The following is a 24,699-nucleotide window of genomic DNA, read 5'->3' on the forward strand; positions in this document are numbered from 1 at the left end:
TTCATGTGTGAAACACAATTTTGAGATGCTCACTTCTAGCTAAAGTTTGTACAATGGGTATGTAACACAGTTCCTCGTTTGTCCAAATCACTTTTTGTTGGCTTGTAACGATGGCTTATAAAAGGTGCTTATTTGGACATCGCACAGCTGTGGAGTTCTGTTTATAGCCCTCTAAGTAGGTACACCAGTGATGTTACTTCGTCGTACGGGGGGGAGTTTATATGGGCCAGGAAACGGAAAGTTTGAGATTGCCTCTTCACCAGCACAGGCGGGAAAAGGTTGGCAGCATTTAGTAGAAGCAAGCATTGTAGTTTGGGTAGGTATCTGAAGAAATTTGGCGAGATGTGTTATTTTTTATCTTCATTTAATTTAGTCAGGCAGATGTTCTTTGGTCAGAATTTTTCTCCCGTGGCTCTGTAATCTGAGCAGATACAAATTCGTCAAGTCCTTATTTTCTCAAAAATAGGTAATCTTCGAAATGACAAAAACTTTTAAATAGTTTTTGACTTTTGTGTATGTGTGGCTGCAATTTTTTTGGGATCATTTAAGAATATGCCTGTTATATCTTAGGGAAATTAGATTTTGCTGTACTAAATGATGTAATCACACTTTTCCCTAGCACATGAAATTGAACTTTCTAATGATTTCCCCTAGTTTTTGATAGAATGATAGTAACAACCATATTGCACAAGTAACTTTATCTCACACTTAAACATGCAATCCCTCCCTTTTTTTTTTAACTGAATTTCAAAGCATAGATTGTGAAGTTGTCTGCTAATGTTTTCTTCTAAGTATCTGATAGTTTTGGGTCTAATGTCCATGTCTCTGATCCATTTGGAGTTGAGTTTTGTGCATGGTGACAGGTTGTGGTCTAATTTCATCTGTTTGCCTGTTTCGACTCAGCTTTCCCGGAACCACATGCTGAAGAGACTGTGGTGGTTTGGGCCCTTTTGTCAAACATGAGTTGTTCACGGGTCTGGGAGCTGTACCAATACATTTTATTCTGGCTAGTTTCTGAACTAGATTCTTTGGATTTAGTTGCTAGAAATAGAGTTACTGGGTATGGAAATTATATCCCTTATAGAAACCAAATTATTATTATTATTTTTTTCCTCCAGGATTATTGCTGGGCTCGGTGCCTGCACCATGAATCCACCGCTCCTGGAGGCCATTTTTCCCCCTTTTTGTTGCCCTAGTTGTTGCAGCCTCGTTGCGGTTATTATTGCCATTGTTGATGTTGCTTTGTTGTTGGATAGGACAGAGAGAAATGGAGAGAGGAGGGGAAGACAGAGAGAGAGGAGAGAGAAAGATAGACACCTGCAGACCTGCTTCACCGCCCGTGAAGCGATTCCCCTGCAGGTGGGGAGCCGGGGGCTCGAACCGAGAAACCAAATTATTATGAAAGATTATTATATGAGTCTCTACCTCATTTAAAGGACAAGCGATAAATCTTAAGATTAATTTTTTATTGCCATTAATATTATCACTGGAGCTTGGAGTCTGCACTATGAATCTAGCATTCGTCGTGTCAATATATTCCATCTTCCCCTCTCTCCTTTCCTCCCTTTTTCTCTCTCCTTCTCTTGTTGGTAGAAATAGAGAAATTAAGAGGAAAAATGGCAATAGAGAAGGAGAAGGATAGAAGAAGACACCTACCTATACACAGCTTCACTGCTCATGGCGGCTTCATCCCTGCCAGTGGGGGCCAGGGGCTTGAAGCTAGGTCTTATGCATGGTAATGTATGCAGCCTACCAGCTGTGTCACTAACTGGAATATTACTCATATTACTCATATTGTTATATTATAATTATGTATAATATAAAATCTCAAGTTAAAAACTTTTAAATTCTCTGGGAGAACACACCATTTAAAAAATCAGTGAATTAAAGAATTGTACCTAGCCTGTTGAATTTTTTTCCAAAAAAATTTATTGACTTAGTATTAATTTACAATATTATAGGACTTTTAGGAGTAAGGTTTCACACCATTGTATATGTATGTGTACAATTCACCACACCTGCTACCAAAGTTTCAGTACCATCATGCCAAATAGAACTTTCAGAATTTATTTTCAAACCTTTTAAAAAATGAACTTAAACTGATCTAAAAACTAGAAAGATATTTGTAGAAGACACTATTAGGCTTTTTACAATACTGTAGAGAATTTTTGCTTTCTATATTTCAGGTTATGCACCTCAAGCCTAAGCATTAAGTACTTAACAGTACTGCCAACTATCAACACAAGGTGGAAAAGAAATTTTTTAATACTTTTTATTTATCAAAAGGAAACACTGACAAAACCCATAGGATAAGAGAGGTACACTTCCACACAGTTCCCACCACCAGAGCTCTGTATCCCATTCCCTCCCCTAATAGCTTTCCTGTTCTTTAACCCTCTGGGAGCATGGACCCAGGGTCATTATGGGGTGCAGAAGGTGGAAGGTCTGGCTTCTGTAATTGCTTCCCCGCCAAACATGGGGGAAAAGAAATTTTTATGACCTTTTTAGGAAGGTGTAAATAGTCTGGGAGTGAATAATTAAAACTGAAGACATTCCAGGGCCTTAAAATAAAGAATGAATATCAACTTTCCAAAATCAAGAGAATGCAAGAATGTAGCAGAGAAGATAAGACTTGAATGACCCACTGTGCTCTATAGTGGGTTCATTTTAATTGAGATAGAGTGGGACTCATTAACTATAGTTAAAATTTGAGGACTAAGTATAAAGCTATGCCTTACATTTTTAAAAAACATTTTACTTATTTTATGAGAGAGAGAGAGAGAGAGAGACCAGAGTACTACTACTCAGCTCTAGCTTCTGATGGTGTCGGGGATTGAACCTGGGACTTTGGAGCCTCAGGCATGAGAGCCTTTTGCAGAAACATTATGATGTCTCCCCAGCCCTGCCTTGAAATTTGACTACTACCGTGTTTTCATCATAAATATATACACATAGTTTATGAAAGTATGTTGAAGTAAAAATATCTGTTAACTTTTATTCCAGGCCAAAGACCATTACTTTAAAATTACACTTCAAGCATTGTTTGAAATGAAAACCACATTTAAAGGTGGTTTTTTGTTGAATGGTGAGTTAATGTTAACAAACCAAGAACCTTAAACAATATAAATTATAATCAGATGTTTGATTTTCAATTCCTTTCATACATGAGAATTGATGGCTTAGCCTACAAATAGCATCCCACCCTTCCCCCATTTTTTTTTCCAAGTGAAATATCTTGAGAGTAGGGGATCTGTTTAGTTTCATGAAGGCGGACTTGTGATTTATCAGGAGCAAATTGCTGAGTTTTAGAAATAAAAGTTTCCCTAAATGTTCTCCTGAACTTTCTGAATGAGTATGTTTGCGTCTGTAGTAACTTGACTATACAGAGCAACGTTTTACAGAAGCTAGGTGTGAACTGAGCAGCTCGGTAGAAAGCAGGAATGATTGGGGTGGAGCCTAGATTTACTCTGATTTGTAGTTTTACTGCCTGGCTTTTGCATTTACACACTTGTATAAACTCGTGGATCATAGACATTGTCAAGTGGAGAAAAAAAAATCTTGAACCAGTGGACACCTGCTGAATTATCTTAGCCCCTCAGATCTCTTTTGATGTAATGTAGTGTGAGGCAGTTTTGGTTCAACTGACTTTGAATAACACCAGCTTAGAAAGAGGCAGAAACAGATGTAGTAATAACCAAAATATTACTAAATATTTGATATTTATATTGTGTTATCCAAGAGTATACAAAAATTTCTTTTTATTTGGTCAGCATTTTGTTTTCCCTATAGTTATATGTCTTTTTTTTAAAAAAAATTCTTTATTGGGGGATTAATGTTTTATACTCAACAGTAAATACAATAGTTTGTATGTCTTGTTTTTCTTCTCTCCTCGAGTTTAATATTTTTCATGAACTCTTCCTAAGCTCTTTATACCTTCTCAGTATAACTTTACTTTTTCCATTTTATTTTATTTTTAAATTTGAAATAAAAATCATGACAAGACCATAGGATAAGAGGGGGTACAATTCCACATAATCCCACAATCAGAACTCCATATCCCACCCCCTTCATTGGAAACTTTCCTATTCTTATCCCCCTGGGAGTATGGACTCAGGATCATTATGGGATGCAGAAGGTGGAAGGTTTGGCTTCTGTAATTGCTTCCCTGCTGGACATGGGCATTGGCAGGTCGATCTATAGTCCCAGGCTGTTACTATCTTTCTCTAGTGGGGTAGGGGTCTGGGGAGATGGGGTTCCAGGGTATAATTGGTGAGGTTGTCTGCCCAGGGAAGTTAAGTTGGCATCATGGCAGCATCTCTAACTTGGTGGCTGAAGAAGCATTAAGATATCAAGCAGAGCAAAATTGTTGACTAGTCATGAACCTAAAGACAAGAATATAGGTGATGAGATTTGGGGTCTCCTTTTTGGAAAAAGCTAGTAGGTCTGTTTAGTTATATTCTAAGGGACCCATGACTTTACTAATTTTGCCTGAGCCCAACAGCTAACAAGCAGGTGAGTCAAAGATATTATTTGGGGAGATGGTGTCAGAGTTGGAAATAGGTTTAGAAAGCTGGGTCTGGGCAGAAAGTAGCTCCCAAATATGGGCAAAGTATATAAATATTGTTAACTGTAAACCCCACTGACTTGATCTAGGGCCCATATTCAGTGCAGGAGCCTGTGTAACTTCTGCATCCCCGTAGGTCCGAGCTCACATTCTGTGTTCATAGCTAGGAACATTCTAGGCTGCAGTAATTGCTGGACACATCTTCCTTGAGTGGTAGAACATGTTGGCCCAACCTTCCATCAGAGAATGGAACAGTCCCTACCATTGTTGATCCACATTGAGGGCAAGGTCCTGTAGGGGTCCACAGAGGGGTTCATTATGTTGTTCCTGATGGAGATGACCAGTGACTGTGGAGAGAGGGATCTGTTAGAGGTCTAGTCAGTATGACATTCCTGTATGGTTAAGATGTCAGATAATCAGCTATTGAAACCTCTTTGCTATTTACTACTTGCTGTCAGTGCAAGAGATTTAAAGAGTGGTGTGTGTGTGTGTGTGTGTGTGTGTGCATGTACAACGACCAAGATGAACACTATAGTTAATCACCCTTCACTTCTGCTTCTCAATTTCTTTTGATAGCCACCATAGTTTTTATAGTCTAAGAGGTTGATTACTGTGTGGTTTTTTTTTTTTTAAGTTTGTTTGCTTTGGTTGTCTGTATCCCATATATGTATAAAACCATCTAGTACTTGTTTTTTTTCCTCTCGACTTATTCCATTTGGCATAATCACTTTCAGTTCCATCTGTTTTGTCTTGAACAAGACACTATCATTTTTAAACTGGCTGAGTAGTATTCCATTGCATATGTCAGTACTTTTTTTTTTTTTTTTTCTCGGTCATTTCTGGAACATCACAACTCTAGTCTATCAGAAACTACAGCAGAAGAATTTTCCTTCAGTGAAGCGGAAGCCAAACTTGAACCTAAGTCATGCACGTGGCAAAGCAGCATGTGTGTCTGTCCAGTGAGCTGCTTTTTCTGGCTCTTACTCCATAAATTCTGCATCTAGTCATTTGTCAATAGGCATTTAGGCTGCCTCCTTATTCTGGTTATTGTGAATGGTACAGTTGTGAGGACATATCCTTTCAAACCAGTGCTTTTATGTCCTACAAGTGGTGTCACTGGGCGACCATTTTGATTTAAGGGCTCTCCATACTGTTTTCCATATGCGACCACACCAGATAACATTCACCACTAACGTGTGAAGAGTCCCTTTCTTTAGATCTCTTCACCAGCTCTATTGTTTTCAATATTTTTGAATAAAACGTTCTCACCAGCTTTAGGGAAGTATCTCATTGTGGTTTTGATTTAAATTTCTCTAACAACAAACAATTTGGACCATTAAAAAATTCTTTTGTTTAATATTTATTTATTCCCTTTTGTTGCCCGTGTTGTTTTATTGTTGTAGTTATTATTGTTGCTTTTATTGATGCCATCCTTGTTGGATAGGACAGAGAGGCATGGAGAGAGGAGGGGAAAACAGAGAGGGGGAGAGAAAGACAGACACCTGCAGACCTGCTTCACCACCTGTGAAGCGACTCCCCTGCAGGTGGGGAGCCGGGGGCTCGAACTGGGATTCTTATGCCGGTCCTTGTGCTTTGCGCCACGTGCGCTTAACCTGCTGTTAAGCTACCGCCCGACTCCCAATTTGGACTGTTCCTATGTGCTGAAAAATATTTATTTTTTCCCTCCCTGTTACATATGTTCTCTTGTTTTCCTTTCTGGAGGATTAAAAGTTTCCTAATCTTAGGCTGAACTATTAATTTATTATATCTTTAGTTAAGATTTATTTCTTGCTTTCTTAAATATTCTCACTTAAAGGATATTATCTAAATGCTTGAGCTTTTTCTTCCTTCTGATACTGTTAATGTTATGTTTTTTTAAAGATTTTATTTATTTATTAATGAGAAATATAGGAGGAGAGAGAGAGAACCAGACATAACACTGGTACATGTGCTGCCAGGTATTGAACTCAGGACCTCATGCTTGAGAGGCTGATGCTTTATCCACTGCGCCACATCCCGGACCACTAATGTTATGGTTTTAAAAGGTTTCCTGAATCAAGGATGTGACTTTGTAGTGAAGTCTTGTATGTGTGAAATACTGGGTTTGATCTCTCGCACCATCAGATATACAATCACATAAAATGTTGATTAGTGCTCTGGTTTTGGTTTCTGTTTCAGTCTTAAACAAACAGGGTAAAAATTGGGTCAGGGTTTCTGTGCGGAATATGGGCCCCAGATTAAATAGATGGGGTTTACAGTTAACAGTGTTGATATACTTTCCCTATATTTGGGAGCTACTCTCTTCCCTGATCCAGCTTTCTAGTCCTTTTTCCAACTATGACCCAGGCAGTGACCTGGGTCCACATGCATATTAGCTGTCAGGCTCAGGCAAAAACTAGTAAAGTCTACTAAGTCTACTAGTAAAGTCTACTAGCTTCTTCCAAAATGGAGACCCCCAAATCTTCATCTGCAATATTCTTGCCTTTAGGTTCATGATTAGTCAACAATTTGTTCTACTTTATCTATTAACTCTTTCAGCCTCCAGGTTCCAGATGCTACCATGATGCCAACCTGACTTCCCTGGGCAGATGACACACCAGTGTGTCCCGGAGCCCCTCTTCCCCAGATCCCTACCCTACTAGGGAAAGAGAAAGACAGGATAGGAGTATGGATCAACCTGCCAACGCCCATATTCAGTGGGGAAGCAATTACAGAAGCCAGACCTTCCACCTTCTGCATCCCATAATGACGCTGGGTCCATACTCCCAGAGGGATAAAGAATAGGGAAGCTATCCAGGGAGGGGATTAGATACGGAGTTCTGGGAGTGGGAATTGTGTGGGATTGTACCCCTCTTATCCTGTAGTTTTGTCAATATTTATATTTTATAAATAAAAATTAAAAAATTGGGTTGGGGACATGACTCAGTGGTATTGCCTTTGAGATTCTGGGTTTATTATCTGTCACCACAATAATATTTCTTCCCCACTCTCATCTTTCCCTGTTTCATATGTTATGTTCCTTTATTATTCCCTTCTCTATTTCCATTTACCTCATATTCCTCATTTCTTCTCCATTCCCTTCTTCCTCCTCTTCCTCTGCTCTCTTTCATCCTTCTTCTGCTTCTCTTTTCTACTTATGGTTCATATATTTCCATTGCACACAACGACTTACTTTCTCTCTCTGTTACTTTCTTCTCTTTTCTCCTTCTCTCCTTTGCCCTTTCCTCTTCTACCACCTGACCAGCCATTTTGTTCCTTGGTGTGTAGATTTTAGAGCAAGACATTATAATCCTTTCTTCTGAGATAGATTTATTGACCGACGGTCCTTACCAACAAGGGAACCACCTTTTGTGCTGATACAATTTCATATGAATAACTGCTATATGACTGTCTTTTGAAAGTATTTATTGACAAGAGAGAGAAATAGAGAGGAGGACCAGAGTGTCACTCTAGCATATTTGGTGCTAGAGGTCAAAGCCAAGATCATGTCCTTACTAGTCCTGTGTTCTGTTGCTGTGACTTTTCCCAGCTGCAGCATAACCATCTCACCACATTGTAGCCTTCAGCACGCGACCCGTGAATTTGAATGATCAAAAACATGATGTGCTAGAACTGGGCGTGTGCAATACTCAAGACCAAAGTTAACCCTAACATCTATTATAGCCTTTTTTTTTGCCTCCAGGGTTTTCATTGGGGTTCGGTGCCTGCACTACGAATCCACTGCTCCCGGAGGCCATTTTTCCTCCCATTTTGTTATTGTTGTTGTTGGATAGGACAGAGAGAAATTGAGAGAGGAGGGGAAGACAGAGAGGGAGAGAGAAAGACAGACACCTGCAGACCTGCTTCACTGCTCATGAGGTGATTCCCCCTGCAGGTGGGGAGTCTGGCTCTTGAACCTGGATCCTTGCTCAGGTCCTTTTGCTTTGTACTATGTGCACTTAACCCAGTGTGCTACTGCCCCACACTCTATTACAGTTTTTTTTTTTAATCACTCTTGAGTGAACCTCAGTCACTGATAGTGTAAAAAGAAGTGACATGCAGTGAAGCAGTAGTTAGATCAGTTACTGAAGAAAAAAATGTTCCGAAAAGAAACATTCCCCTAGGATAGTTCAACTAGGGGCATTGGCATTATGGGCGGGGCTGTTCTTTGTTGAGTTGCAAATAAAATGCCTACATCACTGTCCCATTCTCCGATGATAACAGGAAACACTCTGTCTTATTTCCAGACATTTCTCTGAGGAGTGGTGTTTCCTCTAGGAAAGAATCGTCTTGAGCCAACCTGAGGTTTTCATGTTCCTATTCCCTGGAGATTCCAGTCCCTCCTGTCTGCTGCCCTGTCCCTGTGGTTCCTTGTAGGAACAGGTGCTCGAGGCTGATGGAGGGAATCCAGAGTTCTAGACACATAGACATAGGTATTCACAGCACTCTCTGCCCAGATTTCAACGTCTTCATCTCCCTGTGTCTGTCCATTTCCACATCGGTCATCTGAAAAACTCCTCACCATGTTAATTCTTTGAGCCTGTGAATCACAGATAACACAAATGCAACCTACTAGGGTCTTCTCATTTTTGTTCTTGACTTGAAAAAACTACATTTGAGTAAAACTGCCTTCATTGAGGTCAGCGTGGATGACTTCTGTTTATTATGCTTATGGACATATTTAAGAGGTAAAGACTTACTGAGGCAAAATTACTTAAGAGTTATATCATTAGGAAGTGGCAAGACCAGAGGTCTTTCTTTGACTGTGAATAAAAAATCATTTCATTTGTAAGTATTTTGCCACCAGGGTTATCTCTGGGGCTTGGCACAGGGACAGCCACTTCACTGTTCTCAACAGCCACCCCCCCCCTTTATTGATAGAATATGAGAGAGGGGGGAGGGAGAGAAAGAGAGAGAGAAGAGAATAGACATCTGTAGCAATTCTTCATCACTTTTGAAGCTTTCCTCCTGCAGGTGGAGACCCTGGGCTTGAACCTGGGACCTAACACATGGTGATGTGCGTGTTCTGTTGGCTGAGACACCACCTGGTCCCAGACCCTGTGACTTTTATCACGTCTCTATATGCCCTAGGTGCTTTTGTTTAAGTGAACTGATAAGTGAGTCATTTTGCATTAAATTGTACCAGAAGAGCCCCAGTGAAAAGAGGAATGCCGGTCTGCCCTCCTTCCCTTCCACCTATTTTGGTGAGGAGAATAGCAAAACAGATGATCTGTAGATTTCTGCACAAAACCTGAACTTTAAACATGCCTGAAACACATTTGGTTCTGATTTAAAACAAGTTGACGCTCACCATTGCCATGTTATTACAAAAAACAAAAGAAATATAAACTTCATTCCATTAAATAACCATCCATATAAACTCTTAGATAGTTTCATGGTTTTGGGCTGGGCCAGAGCTTGGTATTAAGGAAATTGTTCTTACTGTTATTTATTTTATTCAAACTATTCTAATTTAACCCTCCCATCACTCCTCAAAGTACCAACCAACTTTTTCCTTCTTCACTCAAAATGTTCCGAGGAGGTTAAGTCAGATACAGGCTTTGATTTCAAGCAGCTGACTTCAACTATTTGGAGACATTCTTTGTTTTTAGTCTTCTGTAGCCCGTGGCTATCCTTGTTACTTGGATCTTTTCAATTCTCTTTGGATAACATTGAAGTAATCTGTTGTCCTCTATGGTACTTCTGAACAATGGAAACACAGTGTGAATCACAAATGTAAATTAAAAGTTTATAACGTCATGAGTTCAGGTAGGCAGGCGAGCTTAAATTTTATAATAGTTATCTTTAACCTCTTAAAGTCATGCCTTTATCAGAATAGTCATAGTTTTAAGTGCTGAAGAGTTCCACGTGGTGGTGGTTGTACTGGACACTGCAGTGCTATAGAGAGACCAGCATAAGAGCCCTGTGGTATGCTAGATTTTCACAATCCCATTCAAATCTAGAAAGGCTTGGACTATCCATCTAAGTCAGTCAATATTTCTTTCTTTCCTCTCTTCTCCCCCCTCCCCTTTTTTTCTTTTACCTTGCCAGAACCTCCCTGCTCTGGGCCAGTATTATCAGTTAGGAAGGAAGAGACAGAAATAGAGAAAGGAGGAAAAGGGACTGGGTTGTGGTGCATCTGGTTGAATGCACATGTTACAATGTGCAAGGACTCACGTTCGAGCCCCCAGTCCCTACCTGTAGGGGGAAAGCTTTGCAAGTGGTGAAGCAGGGCTGTAGGTGTCTCTCTCCTCTGTCACCCACTTCCTTCTCAATTTCTGGCTATCCAATAAATAAATAAAGATAAAATAAAATAATAAAAATAAAAACGATTAAAAGAAAGAGAGAGAGAGGAAGAGAGAGAGAGAAAGGAGGAGAAGACAACACAGTACCCAGAGCAGTGGGAAGCAGGCTTGAACTTGGGTCATAGGCAGAGCCAAGCTGGTGCACTGTCCAGATAAGCTGTCTAGCTTGCCCTTTAGTTTATGATAAAACTGGAAGAGCATTGATTTAACAAATAACATTATGCAAATACAGTTGACAGATAAAGATTCTTTTTTAAATATTTGTTGGGCTAGCTTCGTGGGCAGGAGAGAGAGACGACCAAGGACTCATGGCTGAGTGGTACGCAGTTCAGTCTTTATTCATGTGGAATGCAGCACAATCTAAGCTATCTCTAATCACAATCCTGTCCTTATGTATCCTGAGGCGGAAGTGTCAGGTCCGAAGAGGATGTACGTAGGGTAGGGGGTGGGGAGAAGGAAAAAGCGTGCAAACAGTGAGGATTAAACCAATGCCCTGGAGGCAGGGCGGTGCTTAGTTAACAGTGGTTATGTAAATAGAACACAGTATTGGGGGGATTAAACCAATGAAACAGAAGGGGTCTTAGAAGCAGAATTTAGGGAGTCAGGCGGTAGCACAGCGGGTTAAGCGCAGGTGGCGCAAAGCACAAGGACCGGCATAAGGATCCCGGTTCGAGCCCCCAGTTCCCCACCTGCAGGGGAGTCCCTTCACAGGCGGTGAAGCAGGTCTGCAGGTGTCTATCTTTCTCTCCCCCTCTCTGTCTTCCCCCTCCTCTCTCCATGCCTCTCTGTCCTATCTAACAGTGACGACATCAACAACAACAGCAATAACTACAACAATAATAAAAAAGAGTAACAAAGAGAAAATGAATAAATATTAAAAAAAAAGAAGCAGAATTTAGAAGCATACCGACAAATACTTATTTATTTTTCCCTTTTGTTGCCCTTGTTTTTTATTGCTGTTGTAGTTATTGTTGTTGTTACTGATGTTGTTGTTGTTAGATAGGACAGAGAAATGGAGAGAGGAGGGGAAGACAGAGAGGAGGAGAGAAAAGATAGACACCTGCAGACCTGCTTCACCGCCTGTGAAGCGACTCTCCTGAAGGTGGGGAGCCAGAGGCTTGAACCAGGATCCTTGCACTTTGCGCCATGTGCTCTTAATCCGCTGTGCTACCACCCGACTCCGGACAGATAAAGATTCTGACCCTAGGTGAGGCTACATGGAGCTTCAGACATAAAACAGTATTTAAGAAAAATTTAAAAAGAAATTACTTAATGTTCTTCTTTTATTTTTTTGGTCTTTTTCTCAACAAAACCTGCATGATTATCTTCAGGGCAGGGTAACCAGCTACCAGCTATGTCTATGGTCAACTTGAGGGAAATGGAGTTTTGGGTAAGCCACACCAGAAAATCCTCACACACCGTATTCAGTGATACTCAGATGATAACCATTTATTACGGAAGTTTAAATTTGAAAATGTTCTTCAGCTGACTATAGCATTTGAATGATTTAAATTGATAATTAAGAGAACTTTAATGTTTACTGGTTCTTTAGTCAATTCTCAGATCTTTGCATGACGGTCTGTCTTAGATAATTTATGAATATAAGTTCTCTGGGAGTATGTAGAAACCTCAGCTTCATTTTTATTGTTTACTTGTTCAGTAGAATTGCCCAAATTTCTTCTTTCTTAAATCTTTTAATTAATTTATTTTAATTTTTAAAATACTTTTATTTATTTACTACTAGATAGAGACTGAGAGAAATCGAGAGGGTAGGGGAAGATAGAGAGGGGAAGAGACAGAGAGACACCTGCAGCCCTGCTTCACCACTCGTGAAGCTTCCCCCTGCAGGTGGGGGCCGGGGGCTTGAACCTGCATTCTTGCACACTGTAATGTGTGCGCTCAACCAGGTGCGCCACTGCCTGCCTCCCCTAAATCTTTTTACTTATTTATTATTGGATAGAGATGGAGAGAAATTGAGAGGGGAGGGGTTATAGAGACAGGGAATGAAACACAAAGATACCTGCAGCCCTGCGTCACCACTCATGAAGCTTTCCCCCTGCATGTGGGGACCAGGGGCTTGAACCTGGGTGCTTGCACACTGTGACGTGTGTGCTTAACCAGGTGCGTCACCACCTGGCCCCAGAATTGCCCAAATTTCAGGAGATATAGCCTACAGATAGTATTCAGAATAATAGATGGTATATTTCTTTCAGTATATTATATTAATACAGTAAGTAAATGTCTTAGTTATTTGCAAAATATTCTGTGGAATAATCAATATACTTGCTTACTTACTCTCCCCCTCCCCAGCCTTAGGAATGGCAGCTGTTAACTCTGAAAATCCTTAGAGATGTCATAAGCTCACTAGTGCTTCTTTACTTACTATTTATTTTTCCTGGGTTTCTGATGGTTTGGTGAGGGGAGAACTGTACTGATACCAATCTTGGAGACGTGCGTAAAAGTGCCCTCATGAAAATAGTGATTCTGTAAATCAATATCCCCTCAGTAAAGTGACATAAAATAATAACAATAAAAGAAAAACAGAATACCTGAATTTGAAATATTGTGACATTTGGGGGGGTGTAGTTTTTCAAAGTGCAAGCACTGGTGTAAGGATCCTGGTTCGAGCCCCCAGCTCCCCGTCTGCAGGGGAGTCACTTCACAGGCGGTGAAGCAGGTCTGCAGGTGTCTGTCTTTCTCTCCTCCTCTCTGTCTTCCCCTCCTCTCTCCATTTCTCTCTGTCCTATCCAACAACAATGGCATCAATAACAATAGTAATAACCACAGCAACAATAAAACAACAAGGGCAACAAAAGGGAAAATATAGCCTCCAGGAGCCGTGGATTTGTGGTATAGGCTCTGAATATTAGCAGTAACCTGGAGGCAAAAAAACAAACAAACAAAAAAAAAACTTAGATGTTATAACAGAAAAAGCATTTGAGTAAAAAGAATATTTATACAGAAGTTCCTGTATGCTCCTGAAGAATTTAAAATCAAACTCCACCCTTTAATTCAGTAATTGACTAGATTTGCCTTGTAGTTCAGGGTATGTAACAGTTTACAACTGTTTCAACTTTCACTATTTTTATTGGCCATACCTTTTGCCATTGCATATTTCTTATGCAGCAAAAATATGAAATAGAATATAGAAGAGCATTGGAAAATCATAATAAACACAAAAATGAATTTTTCAGCATAAAAATGAAATGCTTTACCTGCACAGTCATCTAGCTATGTGTCAGTGGTTGAAGTAATTTATTCCTGGAATTCTGTACCACCAAAACAAGATAGTTGTTCTCACTGGCAAGAATAATCTAGGGTCTTTATAATCAAACAATTAAATTTTGGAACATCAGACAGAAGACATATTGTAATCTGTGCCTCACCCCCCCTCCCCAAATGTGTGTGTTTTGCTGCTGTGGAATAAAAAGGACAAAGGCCTGTCATGTTTAAGAAGGTGAGATTCAGCTGAACTGTGACACCACAGAATCTAAGTAAAACGCATAGATCAAGCAGTACCGTGACACCAAGTATGAATAGGCTCACTTCGTAGACAACATTTTCTCTCCCAAACATAGTGAAACAAAAATCATGTGAGTCAAGATATTATTATTCTTTTTTTTTTTCTTTTGCAATTTAATCTGAAATGGTCTCCTTAGGTCTTTCCGTTATGCTTCAGGTCTTAATAGTAGCTGCTGAATTTACTGTTGGCTTGAGAATAAACTAGAGTGCGTATGTCACCATGCTCAAGGAGCTAGGTTTAAGTACCCTCCCCCTGGCCTTCCCTGTGGAGGAGAGCTTCACAGGCTGTGGTATGGATGTGTCCTACCCCGCCCTCCCCACCAGAAAAACGAAATGAAGCAAAGGTCACTGGGAGTCTTTGGAGTAGTCATGCAGTCACTGAGCCCCAGTGACAACCCTGGTGGCAATAAAGAAAATAGAAAGTGGAACAGGAGCAGATAACAGGCTGAAAAATAAGAGCAGAAATAAGAGAAACAGAACCAGACGGTACAAAAGATCAAACAAGGCAGGAGCTGGTTCTTTGTGAGACTAGAGAGCCACTCACAGGTAGAGATGGAATAGAGTTTTGGTGATGGGAGTGGTGAAAAATAAAAAAGATCATACTGTAAATCATTACTCAAAAAAAAAAAATCACTCACAGGAATTAAGAAAAAAATAAAAGAGTACGGGGTGAATCCTCAGTGGACAAAACAGTCTGTTGCAGTGCATTTTGGGACACAGAAGGGGAAGGTTGGATTACGAAGTGGAGGTGGAGGACCTGAGTCTCAATAATAGAGTAAGATGATGGTTTGGTGGAGGGTGAGATGTCTTGATATCTATCTTGGGGAAATGTGGAAATGTACCTTATGACAACAACAACAATCTTACAAATCAACATTTCCTTAATAAAGTGATAGAATTGAACAGACATAAAAAAATTTAGACATGATTTTAAATGTGTATTTTTCTTTTCAGCTGCTGCTGAAGGCAAAGGCAAAAGTGGGGAAGACTTTTTTCAAAAGGTAAGTTGCTTTTTATTCTGGTCTTGGTGGCCACCAAGAACAGATATCCTTGTATCAACATCTACAGTGGAAGCATCCTAAATTGCCTCATCCATATGAAAGGGCATTGGTTTTGATAATTGATAAAACAAGTTGTTGAAGGAATGAGGGTAGTAGGTTGTTTGTGACTTAACCATTCTGTGAAGTGAATCTAATGAAATTTTTGCTTGGTGGTAAAGAGAGAGTGAGAACTATCAGATTAATTTTTCTTTTTTTTATTACTTTTATAAACTTTTTATTGTCTTTATTTATTTATTGGGTAGAGACAGCCAGAAATTGAGAAGGAAGTAGAAGACAGCAAGGGAGAGAGAGAGAGACAAAGAGACACCTACAGCACTGCTTCATCACTGGCAAAGCTTTCCCTGCGGGTGGGGACCAGGGGCTCGAACCTAGGTCCTTGCACATTGTAACATGTTCGTTCAACCAGGTGTGCCACCACCCGCCCCCCAGATTAATTTTTCATGCAGAATTCATTGAAATGTTCTTTGATTATATTATTTGTTGACTGTCTCCCATCTTCTCTTTTCCCAAATGAATTTGTAATGCAGCTTACCTTATTTTGGATAAATGTGAGCCAGAGGTAGGACAACGTGGCTAACAAAAGCCGCACCTTTTCACTGAGGTGCATTCTGCCCTTGGTGACCTCTGAAGTTGTGACCTGTAGTGAAGTCAGTTTATTCAGTCGTTTATAGCAAAGAGAAGTAGATTTTTAAAAAAAATTATATTTATTAATTTTCTCTTTTGTTGCCCTTGTTGTTTTTATTGTTGCTATTGTTACTGATGTCGTCGTCGCTGGATAGGACAGAGAGAAATGGAGAGAGGAGGGGGGAACAAAAAGGGGGGGAGAAAGACAGACACCTACAGACCTGCTTCACCGCTTGTGAAGCGACTCCCCTGCAGGTGGGGAGCCGGGGGCTCGAACCGGGATCCCTGTGCCGGTTCTTGCATTTTGCGCCACGTGTGCTTAACCCGCTGCGCTACTGCTCGACTCCTGAGAACTAGATTTAAAAAATAAATGAATTTGAACTACTATGAAGAGGAATTGATCAATGCTAGTTAGCTCTACCTTATAGTAAGAACTTTATATTGTATAAGGGATGATGCCTCTATGTTAAAAGAAATTGACACAAGCTCAAACTCTTTTTGTTTATTTACACTTGTATTTGTGTCTGTCGTTGAGATCGAGAAACGTGATAGAGACTTTAGGAGACAGGGTGTGTGACGATCCGTCAGCAACTGCTGATGAGATTAAATTACATCATCAGACATCGCCAAGGCTTTGGAAAATAATAATCAGAGATGACTTCTATACACTTTTTCGTTTTCTTCTGTTTGGTTTTGTTTTGTTTTTTTTTTGGAGGGAGTGCTTTGTCATCATCATTCCCCTACATTCTCTCTCAAGAGTATTAAAATCAAATCTTTTTAGAGATGATACTTGCACTGCCATTTCTTCATTGTGAAAATCTTTATTTACCACCCAGGATGTGCTACATAGCAGAGAGACCTAAGGAGGAATAAGTTATACTTTGTGCTTTAAAGAATTTGTGTGTGTGTGTGTGTGTGTGTTTACTTAGATATGGTCACATGTATAGCCTGGGGACATGTCTAGAATTTAGACAGGGAAGGACTTCTTAGGAGCTTTGGAAGAGAAATTAACCAAATGAGAAAGTGATTAAGCCAAGAAACAAAATGTAAAAGGCTCAGAGGCGGAAGGTTGTATGTTACATTCAACTTCAAATGTTTGGATGACACATACATAGCAGGGCATTGATTGATTGATTGATTGATTGATTGCCTCTAAGGTTATTGTTGGGGATCGATTGCCTGCACTACGAATCCACTGCTCCTGGAGGCCATCCCCCCCTTTCTGTTGCCCTTGTTGTTGTTGGATAGGACATAGAGAAATGGAGAGAGTAGGGGAAGACAGAGAGGGGGAAGGAAAGACAGACACCTGCAGACCTGCTTCACCGCCTGTGAAGCGACCCCCCCACTAGTAGGGAGCTGGGGGCTTGAACCAGGATCCCTATGCCAGTCCTTGTGCTTCGTGTACTTAACCTGCTGCGCTACCGCCTGGTCCCCTGGAGGTTTTTTTTTTTTTTTTTTTAAGGTGGGGTGTACTATCCTATGTAATGATGTTTGTACTGTGTTTGGGATGGACTCCCTAAAGGGGTTTAAATAGAAAAATTAAAATGTTGTTCTGGTCGAATAAAATGTGGTAGATCACAGCTTTCTTCCCCTGCTTTCGGCTGGAGTTATGTTGATCTCTCAGCTAGGCCGATAGCCCTCGACTTGGCATGACCTGAACTCAGTTACCATCCAGTTGCTACTCAGTACCTGTGTATTTCAGAGTGCTCCGCTTTCACCCGGGACACTTCTGATACCTGGGGAAATAAAGTGAAGAGACATAGTGGAGGGGCTGGGTGGTGGCACACCTGGTTAAGTGCACATAGTATTAAGCACAGGGACTCGTGAGAGTGTCTGAGTTTGAGCCCCGGGCTCCTCACCTGCAGAGGCGATGCCTCACCAGCGGTGAAGCAGGTCTACAGGTGTCTCTCTCCCTCTCTCTATCTCCCCCTTCCTTCTCGTTTTATCTCTGTCCTACCCAATAAAATGGAAAAAAATATGGCTGCCGGGAGCAGTGGATTTGTCGTGGCAAAAGTGTGTCAGTATGTGTGTGTGTGTGTGTGTGAGAGAGAGAGAGAGAGGGAGAGGGAGAGAGAGAAACAGCAGAAACCGCAGGCTTGCATTGATAAATTTGCAATGGTACAAATATTGATAAATGTGGTTTATGAAGAGATCTTTTTTCATAACTATGTAATTTGGAGATGGATGTGAGAAATCAGCTTGCTGTGACTCATACTTTAAAAACTAAATCCAAATATAATTGTATAAGTTCATAAAGGGCTTTTCATTCTTCAGAGATTTGCTAGGATTTATCACTTGTAGAGCCATATATATTCCAGTAGTTTAAATGGAAACACATGTTTGCATTCAGGAGCTGTACTGTAAAATGAGGTGGGATCAGAGATTTCATTTCTTTGTCACAGATTAAGAAGATCTCTGAGCAGCTGAATGGGAGGGGAGGTCTTTTATCATCTCTTTAGTTCAATACAAGGTGTTTTCCTGATGACTGTCCATATGAAAATTGGGTAGTCACACTGTAAAAGAAAGTCTGTAACTTTTAGTAAAGGGAAAGCACCCCAAATCCAGAAGGGTAATTGTCAGTGTTCTGAGAAGACAGAAGTGGACCTCATGGTTCATTTGTAATCAAGTATAAGAGAGAAATATTGAACTCTCATTCATTCTTCTTACATAGTTGTGTTTATTCCAGTTTTATGTAGTGCTGTTTTGAGAAACATATATGAGTCAGAAATGGGTCACATTGCTGGTCATTGGCTTCTCGGATACAATACTTCTCCGAGAACTATGCAAATAGAAAGAGTCTAGAGGGCTGGGAGGTGGCGCACCAGGTTAAGCACACATAGTACGAAGTGCAAGGAGCAGCACAAGGATGCTGGTTCAAGGCCCCGGCTCCCCTTCTGCGGGGGCCGGGGGTAGTCACTTCTCAAGCGGTGAAGCAGGTCTGCAAGTGTCTATCTTTCTCTCTCCCCTTTTATCTCCCCCACATATGTCTTTCTCTCTGTCCTATAAAAATGGCTACCGGAACAGTGGATTCATAGTGCAGGCACTGAGCCCCAGTGATAACCCTGGAGGCAAAAAAAAAATAAAAGTATATAAAACACTTTTCAATATTCTCTGTCTGATGAACTCCAAAATTAGACTTTGTTCTGGGTACTAACTGAAAAATTTTCAGTATTAAAACTACATAGTTCTTCTTCAGTAATTCTACATTAAAAAAAAATAAGGATTTACTTAATGGGGCAGGAAATGGCTCGTACACATCTTAGCATGTGTGAGGACCCAGGGGAGAGGCATCTGTATGGGGAAGCTTCCTAATAGTGATGCAGTAGTGTCTCTTGTTCACTTTTCATCTTTCCTTCCCTTAGTCTCACCCTTTGTCTAAAAGAGGATTTATTTATTTATTGTGAGGGAGAACAACATGAGGACTGCTCAGCACTGACATTAAGATGGTGGCAGGGATTGAACCTGCTGCCTCTGGAGCCCCAGGCATGCAAGGTGATGCTCTAACAGACTGAGCTATCTCCTCACCTTCAGTAATTGTTGCCCTTATTGACTTTAACTATGGGTAGAGGATGAGAAAATGGATCTTTGTCAGTGTTTCCCCTAATTCTTTGTCCATCTTTCATGGAAACTTTAATTGAAGCACATGGAAGTCATCTGCCAGGATTCTTACAGTTCTCTGGGCAGTTGTTCATGGCTTACTCACTGTCTGTTCTGTTTCCTTTTAATCAATTTTTTCCCCCCTATCTCTTGTGAAATGACTATTGCCAGATTTTGGAGGGAAAAATGTGCTACATTATATTAGGTGGAAATGGGTTTGGTGATTGTGTGACTCATCAAAGCGAAATGCTCTTGGAATCTTGAATCCCAGTGGCTAAAGAAGACAGAAATGCAGTCATCATTGTGATGGACGAGAACCGGGTTTCCCATTGCACTGAGTTACTGCCACTCTTTTCACAAAACACACATCACAGATTTTAAATGGAGGGCTAATTTATACTCTGAAAACATGCCCTGACTTATGCTAGTTATGTTTAACATACGGATGGAGAGTAAAACTAACATAAGGAAAATCCTACTGGCTCCTTCATGGTGTGTATATGTGTGTGTGTATTATTATTATTATTTTTGGCCTCCAGGGTTATCGCTGGGGCTCGGTGCCTGCACTATGAATCCACTGCTCCTGGAGGCTATTTTCCCCATTTTGTTGCCCTTGTTATTATTGTTGTTGCCATTGTTGTTGTTGTTGCTGGATCGGACAGAGAGAAATGGAGACAGGAGGGGAAGACAGAGAGGGAGAGAAAGAAAGACACCTGCAGACATGCTTCACAGCTCATGAAGCAACCCCCCCCACAGGTAGGGAGCCAGGGCTTGAACCCAGATCCTTAAGCACTTCGCACCATGTGCACTTAACTGGGTGCGCTACTGCCCATCCCTCTCTCTATATTTAATTTTTTTAAAAAAATTATCTTTGGGAGTCGGGCTGTAGTGCAGCAGGCTAAGCACAGGTGGCGCAAAGCACAAGGACCGGCATAAAGATCCCGGTTCGAACCCCGGCTCCCCACCTGCAGGGGAGTCGCTTCACAGGTGGTGAAGCAGGTCTGCAGGTGTCTATCTTTCTCTGCTCCTCTCTGTCTTCCCCTCCCTCTCTCCATTTCTCTCTGTCCTATCCAACAACGACAACAACAATAATAACTACAACAGTAAAACAACAAGGGCAACAAAAGGGAAAAAATAAATAAAATAAATATAAAAAAATTAAAAAAAATTATCTTTATTTATTGCAAAGAGACAGTCAGAAATCAAGAGGGAAGGGGGTGATTGGGAAGGAGAGAGACAGAGAGACACCTGCAGCTCTGCTTCACCACTTGCAAAGCTTCCCCTGTGCAGGTGGGGACCAGGGGCTCAAACCCAGGTCCTTGTGCATTGTAACATGTGCACTCAACCAGGTGTACCAACACCTGGCCCTCATGGTATATATGTTTATGTATTTATTGCCCCTAAACTCATCCTTTCTAGGAAACCAGATTGCTTTTTTGTTCTGAGCATAGGAAGCAACCAGTGCTCTCTTCTGAGGAAAATTACTAGGAGAAGCATTTGCCTCCCTCCCTACCTCAGCAGGAGCCCATGAGGAGTTGGAGGGTAAATAATCGAATCATTCTATTGTGGAGTAAAGCAGAGATGACAGCAAGTGTACTGCTCCCACTGGTATTATTCTGTGTATGTTGACTAGATCATACTCTTGTGGTCATAGAAATATTCTTTGAGGGCCCGGGTCTACTAGATTGAGAGCATACATTACCATATGTGAGGACCCGGGTTCAAGTCCCCCGTCTTCACCTGTGTGGGGGAGCCTTCACAAGTGGTGAAAGCAAGCATTGCAGGTGTCTCTCTTTCCTCCTCTACCTCTCTTCTCAGCTTCTCTCTGTCCTGTTAAATATAAGAGAAAGCAAGTTAGTTGAGAAAAGAAATGATTAAAAGTAAGGCTTGATTTGATTAGTTAAAATAAATTAAATTAATCACGTATACCCTTTGGTGTACTTTCGCTGAAGCTGAATCTTCATGCTTAGACCGATAGGTCAAATGGGAATGGCATAATAGTGGGGTAGCCCACGGTTCTAGTCTTAGTATTTCTTTCACTAAGAATGTGTTCACATGGCTCACAATTTAGAAGTCATGAAAGCATGTACGTACAGTGCATTGTATTTGATGTAGGGTCTGAGAAAAAACAAAAAGGACACCTCGCTCCTTAAAACAAAACAAAACAAAACAAACCAGGAACGGTCGTTGGCCCACTTTTGAGAAAGCTGTTACAGATAAAATTTGATTTATTTTATTTTCTGTGTGTAGGTGAAGCCAGGGCCTCTCTCATGCACAATTTCACGGCTGTGGGGCTGATTCTCCCTTCAGACAGAGAGACAGAGGGAACATCACCATGCGACACATCCTGTGTGATCCTGGGGCTCCGCCCTGAGCCACGAGATTCCTCTCTGGTCTTGAGTCCTTTTTTTTTTTTTTTTTAAGTTGGTATTTTATTTTTATTCTTTTCTTAAGTGTATGGGGTGGGGGGACCTAATGGTTGACAGTAAAGTTGGTGAAATAAAGATAGAACTTTTTCCATTCTGATTCTTTTTTTTTCTCCCACTAGAATATATATTTGGTTTTCAATTCTTTTTTAAAATTTATATAAAGGGAACATTGAAAAAAAACCATAGGATAAGAGGGGTACAATTCCATACAATTTCCACTATCAGAACCCTGAATCTCATCCCCTCCCCTGATAGCTTTCCTATTCTTTAGCCCTCTGGGAGTATGGACCCAGGGTCATTGTGGGATGCAGAAGGTGGAAGGTCTGGCTTCTGTAATTGCTTTCCTCCCAATGAGCATGGGCATTAACAGGTCAATACATACTCCCAGACTGCCTCTCTCTTTCCCTAGTGGGGCAGGGTTCTGGGGAAGTGGGGCTCTAGGACATATTGGTGGGGTCGTCTGTCCAGGGAGGTCTGGTTGGCACCATCTGGAACCTGGTGGTTGAAAAGAGAGTTAACATACAAAGCCAAATAAGTTGTTGACTGGGGAGTCGGGCAGTAGCACAGTGGGTTAAGCTCGTGTCGGGCAAAGCGGTTGGAGCCCCCAGTTCCCCAGCTGCAGGTGAGTCGCTTCATAGGCAGTGGAGTGTTGTTTTCAACGGGTTATGTTGTTTTCGCCGGGCTGGCTTCACGGGCAGGTAACAGACGACCAGGGACTCATGGTTGAGCTGTAGGCAGTGTCTCTTTATTCATGCAGGACGCAGCACAATCTAAGACGAGCTAAGCTAAACTCAAAGTACAGTACTGTAAAACTCACAATGCTGTCTTTATATATACTTCCCAAGTAGGGTGGAAACAGGATGTGACATAGAGAGGGTGGAGAGAAAAGTGACTGGTGAAAATCAGGGTGTGATAAAGAAGGGATCAGGGTGTGACAAGGAGGGGGGGTGGAGCAAAAACATATCATGAAACAGTGGGGATTGAACCAATGCCCTGGAGGGAGGTGCTTGTTAACAGCGGTTATGTAAATAGAATGAAGTGGTTATGTAAATAGAATAGTGTTAAGCAGGGGGGATTTAAACCAAATGAAACAGAAGGGGTCTCATGCATACCAACAGTGGAGCAGGTCTGCAGGTGTCTATCTTTCTCTTCCCCTCACTGTCTTTCCCTCCTCTCTCCATTTCTCTCTGTCTTATCCAACAACAATGATAGCAATAATAACAACAATAATAACTACAACAATAAAACAACAAGGCCAACAAAAGGGAATAAATAAATAAGAAAATATATAAAAAGAAGTTTTTGTCAAATCATGACCTAAAGGCTGGAATAGTGCAGATGAAGAGTTGGGGGGGGGGGTCCTCCGTTTGTAGATAGCTAGTAGGCATATTTTAGTTCTACTCCAAAGGGCCTGTGACTATACTATTCACACACAGAAAGAAAGAATAATTCCATAAGTTCCATCCATGTTTTGCAAATGGCGAGATTCCTTCCTTCCTTCCTTCCTTCCTCCCTCCCTCCCCCCCTTTTCTTTCTCTTTCACTCCTTTTCTCTCTCCCTTTCTCCCATCCCTCCCTTCCTCTGCTTCCCCCTCTCCATCTGCCCCCTCCCTCCTTCCTTCCCTATTTCCTTCCTTCCTACTTCCCTATTCCTTTCCTACCACCCTATCTTTTTTTTTTTTTTTTGGCAAAGGTTTCAGGTACTCCATTGTGTATATTTACTTCTTCTCCAGTGCTGCAAGAGAATTGATACAGCTAAACAAATGCTGTGAATTTTGTACTTTGCTGTTTTGTTTAAATGGCTTCAAGATCATATTAAGGCTGATACTTTTGAAATTTTACCTTATATTTAATTGTGTTTTAAAATTTATTTTATTAGTGATTTAATAATGATTGACAAGATTGTAGGATAAGAGGGGTACAATTCCATACAGTCCCCACCATCAGAGTTCTGTGTACTAGTCCTTCCTTTGGAAGCTTCCCTGTTTTTTTTATCCCTTTGGGAGTATTGACTAAAGATCTTTATGGGGTGCAGAAGGTGGAAGGTCTGGCTTCTGTAATTGCTTCTCCACTGGACATGGACATTGGTAGGTAGATCCATACTCCCAGCCTGTTTCTATCTTTCCCTAGTGGGGCAGGACTCTGGGGAGGTGGGATTGATTCCAGGACACATTGGTGAGGTCATCTGCCCAGGAGAGTCAGGTTGGCATCATGGTAGCATCTGTGACTTAGTGGCTGAAAAACATTAAGATATAAAACAGAACAACTTTTTAAATAATCAGGAAATGAAAGGTAAGAGTACAGCAGATGAGATTAGGGGTCTTCATATTGAAAGATGCCAGGAAGTCTATTTTAGGTATATTCCATTTGGCCTTTGACTTTATTAATTTTTGTCTGGACTGGACAGCTAACGTGCAGGTGGGCTAAAAGTATTGTCTGGGAAGATTGTGTCAGAGTTGGAAATAGGACTAGAAAGCTGGGTCAGGGCAGAGAGTAGCTCCCAAATATGGGAAAAAAATACATAAAAACCGTTAACTGTAAATCCCATCGATCTGATCCAGGGCCCAGGTCTATTCATATTTAGCACAGGAGCCTGTGTGACTTCTGCATCCCTGTCGG

General features: G+C 41.0%; 1 protein-coding gene across 6 annotated transcripts in view; it reads left to right on the forward strand.

Annotated features, from left to right (window-relative positions):
- Nucleotides 1-24,699, forward strand: part of BICC1 (BicC family RNA binding protein 1) — a 326,137-nt gene that overhangs the window by 85,428 nt on the left and 216,010 nt on the right. For 5 of the 6 annotated variants that reach the window (XM_060189826.1, XM_060189940.1, XM_060189875.1 and 2 more), the window contains exon 2: nt 15,325-15,371. In XM_060189826.1, the coding sequence (XP_060045809.1) occupies nt 15,325-15,371 (47 nt within the window). Of the gene's footprint in view, nt 1-2,186; nt 2,247-15,324; nt 15,372-24,699 lie in introns of all 6 variants that reach the window. The other variant, XM_060190124.1, reaches the window with a different exon arrangement.

This window comes from Erinaceus europaeus, chromosome 1 (genome assembly GCF_950295315.1).
Source record: "Erinaceus europaeus chromosome 1, mEriEur2.1, whole genome shotgun sequence".
In the NCBI taxonomy this organism is placed as follows: Eukaryota; Metazoa; Chordata; class Mammalia; order Eulipotyphla; family Erinaceidae; genus Erinaceus; species Erinaceus europaeus.